This window comes from Acanthaster planci, linkage group LG06 (assembly GCF_054643075.1).
Source record: "Acanthaster planci isolate LZ-2023a linkage group LG06, COTS_SCS, whole genome shotgun sequence".
NCBI classification, from domain to species: Eukaryota; Metazoa; Echinodermata; class Asteroidea; order Valvatida; family Acanthasteridae; genus Acanthaster; species Acanthaster planci.
In genome coordinates, this window is record NC_141782.1 from 17,991,820 (window position 1) to 17,999,548 (window position 7,729).

Consider the following 7,729-nt stretch of genomic DNA (forward strand, 5'->3'; position numbering starts at 1 on the left):
GAGAATTGAGCATTAACGGAGTTACCCATTGTACATAAAAATAACTTCTACCGCCTCAGTCCTGGCTCTACTTCTTATTCATCTTCCTGACACGAATTTTCTGAGTCACTAACCCCTCCCTCCACTTTGGCATTAATTTATAGTGGGGATGCTCTTTTCTCGAAACTGAAATTGAGACCCAGAGAGAACGAGCGACTGTTTCAAGTCTCTGCTGGTTTAGTCACACAGAGCCCTCGGGGGTCGCGACATTTCGATCTATTGACATGTCATCTGTCGTAAACAGAGCCAGCCGCTGAGGCCCTTTGAAATGTAAATAAGAGCGTTTTTGTTGTCCCTGTCCCCGACTGTGTACGGCGGCGAGTCTCACGTGGTGGCGGGTTGCCTTGGCGAAACAAACCCTGCTCGCTGCGCTCATTTCCAGCGGTAAGGTGCTTAATCGCACTAGGCGGATTTGAGTACACCGCCGTATTACAATGTCACGGCAGGGGTGAGTGAGAGAGCCGACTACGAAATGCAACGAGACTCGTGTTGGCGAATGTTGGGATTATAAGCAGTAACCACGGAAAGATTATCATAGTCCTTCACATTTCTAACAATGTCGCGTAACGAGTGGGTTGTTAGGGTGGTTTCAGGCCCACTTTAATTTGCATGCATGATTGATAGTTTCGTCGACATTCAGCCGCATTCAGTCGTACACATTCAGCCGCAATGTGATCCTGGCATGCTCGGCAAAAGACCATCCCGGATACGGAAAGACAGGTGTGAAAAATGGTGAGTGTGATAATTTTCTAAAGGAAAGAGGCATGATGGTGGTTGACTGGAGAAAGGTGGTTTGGAATGGGGGTTAGGCCTATATAGGAGCAGAGAGTGCTTACAGAAAGGCAGTTGGTACTCCAAGTTACCAGTATAAAACATTCCCCTCATTTCCCCCAGTTTCCATTCTTTACCCCCTATACAAGAAGTTTTGTTACAGGTGAATCTGCTGTTGACATCTTGAGCCAATTTGAAATCTTTTTATTTGAAATTTACATTTTCCATCTTCACCTTTAGCCTGAAAAATCAAATGGTAAATATTGCGCTCAGTCGTGGGGGGGGTGTAAGTCGAGGCATTATAGCGTGCCTGGCGAGATGTAACAACGTTATGTATAGGAAATATTTTCCCAGTATTCAATTTGTTTGAAGTATGCCCATGTTGGCCCAGTTTTATAATGCAATCAAAGTTTTCTTTCAAACGGATATGCTCTCCCTATAGGCCCCCTTCACAATAATTTTTAATTATTTCCCCATTGAAAATTTTGTTATAACCTAATAAATCCGTTACAGTCCAGAAAAGTAATGTTCTACGACGGTGTTAAAACAACTTTGCTATGTCCGAACCACTTCGGTTTTGAAACTCGAACACGCCAAAATATTACTCGGAAATGTGTGCTCTCTTGGCTCACTGGACAGCACGAATTGCTGCTTTCTTGGAAACTGAGAGGTGCAGAATTTTGACCTGAGTTACGCATCTGAGACACAATCCAAAGATGAAGGCCGCCCCCCGCCAAAAAAATTCGGTGATACGCCTGGATCACCTTTGCCGCGTACGCACAAAGTTCTTATCACAATAGCAATTCTGAAAGCGTGTCCTTGTAGCCTCATACATTTTGAAATAGACTTTTTATTAATTCTGCTTAAATAACGACACGATTTGTTCACTGGTTGCGAGTTAGTACAGTGACAGAACGCGGCGCAAATAAAATCTTGTGGGCGTGTGCAGTTCATGTGAAGCTTAATCAGCCATTTGAAATGTTAACATGGAGCAATAAATTCCAGAAAAAAAGTAGGCCTGTTTGATCTGTGGAGTCCAATTTCTGATATACTGCAGATAAGAGATCGTTTTACGACTGGGGATATGCTGATGAGGTTAATCATTAACAGGGCATGTGCAGTATTAAACTTAATTGCGAGCCTGGTGCGTCGGGTGCGTCGGGTCTGTGATTGGATCCGTGTGAGGTCCGATCAGAGGTCGGACGCGGAGTAGACTCGATGTGACATCGAAGCCACTAAATCACCGTCGCTCCTAAATGTCACGGCAGTTTCCTGCTGGTTGTTGCGCAAAAACACCACAGTTTAGGACAGTCTTGGGGTGGCCTTCCTTTCTGCGTCATTCAACCAGAATCGATAGATGTTTTCCGCTTTTAGTGATCGATATATCCCCTGCGCTGAAATGTCTGCGTGACATACCGGTAAACAATATAACTCAAGTTTGATTTGCCAAAGAAAATGTCCTGCCTTTTTCAAAGAAATTGTCCAAAATAAAGCCTATTAATTTGTTGTTGTCATTGAATCATTAATTAAGATAAAAGTTTTTTTCTGATCAACATCCAATTCCGTTCCTAGGAGCTCCAGAAAATCTCTAAGCTTTTGTTCAGAGCAACGAGGTGACGTAGTGTCCCCCACTTATCAACGCAATGACCCATGTTGGAGTTCGCGATAATACGGGCCGCTTCGTCGAAACCTTCGAGGTCTTCGCCAAACTCCCTGGGCCGGGCTCGCTGGCTCCCATCAGCGTCCGCCACCAGACCACCGTGGCTGAGCTCAAGTCCCTGATCGAGCTGGTGTGCGGCATTCCCACTGACCTCCAGCTTCTCTCCTACCGTCAGCACGCCGTGCTCACGGACGGGGATACCCTGGGTAAGCTCCTGGTTCTACCCGGGTCGCGCCTGCCTGTGAAGACCGCCTACGGGTACGACGGTCTGGTGGATGCTGCACTGAGAGGCGACTTGAAGGAGGTCATGAGGAGCGTTACTATGACAAAGGATGCAGACGGGCTGGCGAAGAGGATGTTTGTAGCTATGTTCATCGCAGCACATAAAGGGTATCACTATTTGGTTGAAAGGTAAATAATCTTCACAGGCAAATTAAAGAGTTAATTAGTTTTCCATTTGCATATTCATCATTGGTAGCGCTGTACACCCAAACTGTTTCACATAAATAATTGGATTATCCTCCAAAAAATAACATATTTCTCTATAAGCTTGCAGAAATGTAGAAAACAGTGTTAACAGGTTATTAAATCACAAATTTTGGAGTAAAAATCTGGAGCGCTGACTAGGCGTAAATAAATTTGCTCTGAACCCCTAGCAATAAATAGACAGTAGGCTAGTTTTATTTTAATAAAACGAAGGAGTTGTTAAAATTGGTTACAAAATGTCTAAATACAAAATTCTTAAACAAAATTATACAATTGCTGCCTATTAAGTTGGGCTTCAAGATCATTTGTTGGAATTTTAATGACATTACCGAGTGCGCAACCGGAATGATTTCTTGCAATCCCAATTTCGTATCATTCAGAATGCTTTGCGAAGGAGCTCATCCCGATTCGCAGACCCCCTCAGGAAGAACCGCCCTTCACGTGGCCTGCGCTATGGGCAATGGCGGCTGTCTGGACAGCCTGCTACAACACGGCGCCTCGCTGGACGTCCAGGACTCCTCGGGCAAGACGGCCGCTCACACGGCCGCCGCCTGCGGCCAGCAAGGCGCGCAGCGACGCCTCGTCTTGTACTCCAGGATCCGGGCCGACAGAGCCATCCGAGAGAAGCCATGCAGTTGGTCGACGTCCCCGAGGTTTCCCAAGTCGAAGCTGGGGAGCAGCGTGACGCCGACTTTGCCCATGCAAGAGCTGGCGATCTCCCCCGGGCCGGAGCTCATGATTACGGCATGGAATGGTCGCGAGCACCACCATCACTTCTTGAAGAAGAGACCATGGTCTGCCAAAGGTTCTCTTTTTCACAGTGACAGCAGTACCTCCAGTGCGGAGAGCTGGGGCTCCTTGAGAGAAGGGAAAAATCACAGTGCAGCAGCTGAATCGCATGAGGTATACAAGGCTAGATTCCATGCAGTCTTCGTTAATTATATATAACGGGTTTGCCCTTACCCAACGTATATTTATAAGCACTGTATGCTCAGTGCCCGCTGCTTCATTTGACTCGGACCGGCCAGCCGACCCCGGCAAGCTCGGTGGTCGAGTGGTTAAGACATCTGCACTAGTAAGCAGGAGGTCGTGGGTTCGAGTCCCACCCGAGTAAGCTTGTGAGGTTTTTTTCGCAAGTTCTCGGACAAGCACTGAGCATACAGTGCTTATAAATATACGTTGGGTAAGGGCAAACCCGTTATATATAATTAACATCTCCCCAACGCAAAAAAAAAATACATCTTGATAATAGTTCGCGGTACCCGCTGCTTCATTTGACTCGGACCGGCCAGCCGACCCCGGCAAGCTCGGTGGTCGAGTGGTTAAGACATCTGCACTAGTAAGCAGGAGGTCGTGGGTTCGAGTCCCACCCGAGTAAGCTTGTGAGGTTTTTTTTCGCAAGTTCTCGGACAAGCACTGAGCATACAGTGCTTATAAATATACGTTGGGTAAGGGCAAACCCGTTATATATAATTAACATCTCCCCAACGCAAAAAAAAAAAAAAAAAAAAAAAAAAAATACATCTTGATAATAGTTCGCGGTACCCGCTGCTTCATTTGACTCGGACCGGCCAGCCGACCCCGGCAAGCTCGGTGGTCGAGTGGTTAAGACATCTGCACTAGTAAGCAGGAGGTCGTGGGTTCGAGTCCCACCCGAGTAAGCTTGTGAGGTTTTTTTTCGCAAGTTCTCGGACAAGCACTGAGCATACAGTGCTTATAAATATACGTTGGGTAAGGGCAAACCCGTTATATATAATTAACATCTCCCCAACGCAAAAAAAAAAAAAAAAAAAAAATACATCTTGATAACAGTCTTCGTTACTTGGTCGGTCACATTTTATTGCATAAATCCAACACTGGAACAAAAGTTAAAAGCCCCAGATCTCATACTATAAACAGAGCCTACGAAACGCAAGCCAACGTGTTGGCTATAGTTGGGTTTGTAATGGAAACAAGGTTACTGATAGTTTGGACAAACTCTCGGTAAGTGTGCAGGGATAGTTTACCTTTGGGTTAAAAACTTCCCGATGAAAGCCCAATTGTACCCCATTTTCAAAACAGGACTCCCCGATTCCACACCACGAAACGCCCGACAAAAACCCGGTGATGACCAGATCTGTTCATCTCCACGATCGTCCAAGGTCCGCAGCGTCCTCGACGTCCGTCAAGCAGAACAGCAACAGAGCACCGCCAGTCAAATCAGCCCAGTTTGCTGTCGGTGAGACGCATTCGAGGCCGTCAAAAGGCATGTCTAAGTACTCCAGCGACCACAGCGGACAAACTTTTTCTCGACCGCCTAACGCAGAACGGTAAGACGACTAAAACGGCGATGAATGGTTTGCGTTTTTCTGTTAACTATTTTTCCACATTCTGGCATGTCAGCATGAGAGTGTGGCTGAGAAAGTTGTTATAATGTCCTGTAATTTCGAAATCTTCGAAACGTTAAGCGTTTCGAGTGCATTCATAGAGTCTTTCTAGTTTGAAGAGAAAAAGAAGTTTAGCCAGGAAAGTTCAAGCCGTCAGGAACTGTTGTCTTGTTCAAGAAAAGGATGTATGCTAGTTTTTCATTATACGAATCCCATCCGTTATCACCACTGAAAATTATAGATTCAAATAATTGGGCAACAGAATGTTTCTCGACAGAGACTGCCTTCAGCCACTTTTGAAGTACTCTCCGGCCCAGTTTTTTTCTATTTCTTCTATACTACTTCTTGTGCATTTGGAAATTTTGCTTCAAGCAGGAAAGTTGCCATACCATATTAGGTGTTTAATTTCTGAATATCCGAAAAAAACAAATGGCTGTATTTCGTTTGTGCTCTTTCAATCACAGGCATACTACGCAAGAATCTTTGCTGTCTTTGAAAAGTGCCTTAAGATCACAGGATAATTTTGCTGACGATCGACAAACACTTGCCTCAGAAAAAAAGATTAGTGCTAATGACACAAAAAACGATTGGTCAACTCCAAAGCGGAACACGACAAAGTCCGCTTCGACTGCATTCGTGAGTGACAAAACGACAGTTGTAAATCAACCTGCAGAAATCGGGTCCGCATCGTCAGACGATTTGTCATCAGAGAGCAGAAGCCAGTCGACGCCAGGGTTGGATCAAAAAGAAGTCAACAGTTTGACAATCGATTATCTAAACGACAAACTCCGAGCGATGGTCGGCCTACAAGTCCAACATCCTCAACGATTAGAGTTCATGAAAGAGAAAGAACACGAAGAACTACGCAGTTTCTGGCCAACCAAGAGGACAAGGAAACCCACTCCGGAGGAGAACGAGCAAGCTTTTCGAGACTGGCTGGCGTCCAAGACACAAGACGCCAGGGACAGAAGATTGGCCGACAGAGTCGGAAGGATGCTGGACGACGCCTTCGGCAAGAAGGACGAGACACTGATAGCAGGCGAGGACGAGGACGAAACGCCGAAGAAAGCACCACTGAAATTCGAGGCCTGGGCCGAAAAGAAGGCGTCCCAACAGCAACAGCAATCGGCCAAAGCAGCGGCAGAGTCATCTAGACAAGAGCAGAGGAAGACGGAGCAGCTAGCCGCCCGCCTGGGTAACGGAAAACCAATGGAAGCCTGGTTGGCCGAGAAGCTGAAGAAGAGGAGACAGGAGAGGATAGCCGAGAAAGAGCGGGAGACTGAACGACAGCGCCTGAAGGCGGAGCGGGAGAAGGCCGTCGAGGGCGTCTTCCAGAAGTGGTGCATGCAGAAGGAGTGGGAAGAGCTGCAGAAGCTGAGGGGGAGGCTAAACTCTGGATGCAAGAGACGCCCCAGGTCCGGGAATAACAAAACGAAAGCGCATGGCTCAAGCGCCCATACCGCAACGAGGCGGACTCGAGCTCACTCTGCGCCGCCTCGGAGGCAGCAAGTGCCCCCTCTATAGTCTCAAGCAAAAGACAGTCGCTGTAACTCCTGCGAATTAATAGAATTCAGCGCTGTGTGATGTTTAAAAACAGTGCCGTCTTTTAAAAACGATGGGGTTTGCAAAATAATGTTGTGCATTTCCATTTTTCAGCTGGTTCAGCCATCGTAAATACTACTCTTGCCATTTCTCCTTTAGTCCCCTTGGGATTATAATCGGATTCCCATTGCCTATATAATCTTGTCAAATTTGCGCGTAGCAGTGGCGTATATAATTATTATATTTAATAATTTTTTTCCTGAAATCGATTCCACATTTTTTCATTTATAACAGATTTTTCACCCCGCCCTCACGAAATTTGATATATAGTAACGTTTCGAAAGAATTAGCGCTTTCAATTACTAAAGACGAAGCAGCAGCAGCAGCAACATGCTGGGGGAGAGAGGGAGGTAACTTACCCCCTGTCCCCGGCTAGACACGCCTGTAGCGCGCACCAAAAGTCACTTTGTGTTGCTTGGATGGTTCAAAAATATCGCCTGGCTATCTTTGACAGATCAAGAGAGGGGATTTTAAATGTTTAAGTTTAATTGCACGGTGGCTTATACAGCTTGCGGAGAATTCACTTCGCCAAATTAACGACAACGGACCGTGTTTTTTGTGTCAAGTAAAGTGGAGTTTGATGAAGGGGAGGGGGAACATTCCGATATGTGACAGAATGGAAGGGCCAGGTTCGAAGAATTCACGCTGTCGTAAGATAAAGCAGTAATGACATCCCTTCAAGTATTATTCGCCTTGTTAATTTTTTGAATTGAGAATCGGGTTGTTTTACCAGAAAGCAGCATTTGTGTTTGTTATTGTAGCGGCAGCGCTTGCGCGCCCGCTGGGGGCGGACCCTGACGATCCG

At 46.2% G+C, this 7,729-nt stretch overlaps 1 protein-coding gene across 1 annotated transcript; it reads left to right on the top strand.

The window, feature by feature from the left end:
• Positions 1 to 337: 337 nt before the first annotated feature.
• LOC110983296 (uncharacterized) lies at positions 338 to 7,674 on the top strand. Its single transcript, XM_022242433.2, has 5 exons — positions 338 to 771; positions 2,383 to 2,881; positions 3,337 to 3,859; positions 5,018 to 5,265; positions 5,787 to 7,674. The coding sequence occupies exons 2-5, from the start codon at positions 2,454 to 2,456 to the stop codon at positions 6,844 to 6,846; spliced, it is 2,259 nt and encodes a 752-aa protein (XP_022098125.2). The 5' UTR covers positions 338 to 771; positions 2,383 to 2,453; the 3' UTR covers positions 6,847 to 7,674.
• Positions 7,675 to 7,729: the final 55 nt, after the last annotated feature.

What these genes read in the sequence shown, in the direction of transcription:
- LOC110983296 (XM_022242433.2), top strand. Translation starts at nt 2,454, where the DNA reads ATGACCCATGTTGGAGTTCGCGATAATACGGGCCGCTTCGTCGAAACC. An exon ending in TATCACTATTTGGTTGAAAG is followed by an intron (nt 2,882 to 3,336) that starts GTAAATAATCTT and finishes CGTATCATTCAG; the next exon opens with AATGCTTTGCGAAGGAGCTC. An exon ending in CAGCAGCTGAATCGCATGAG is followed by an intron (nt 3,860 to 5,017) that starts GTATACAAGGCT and finishes TTTTCAAAACAG; the next exon opens with GACTCCCCGATTCCACACCA.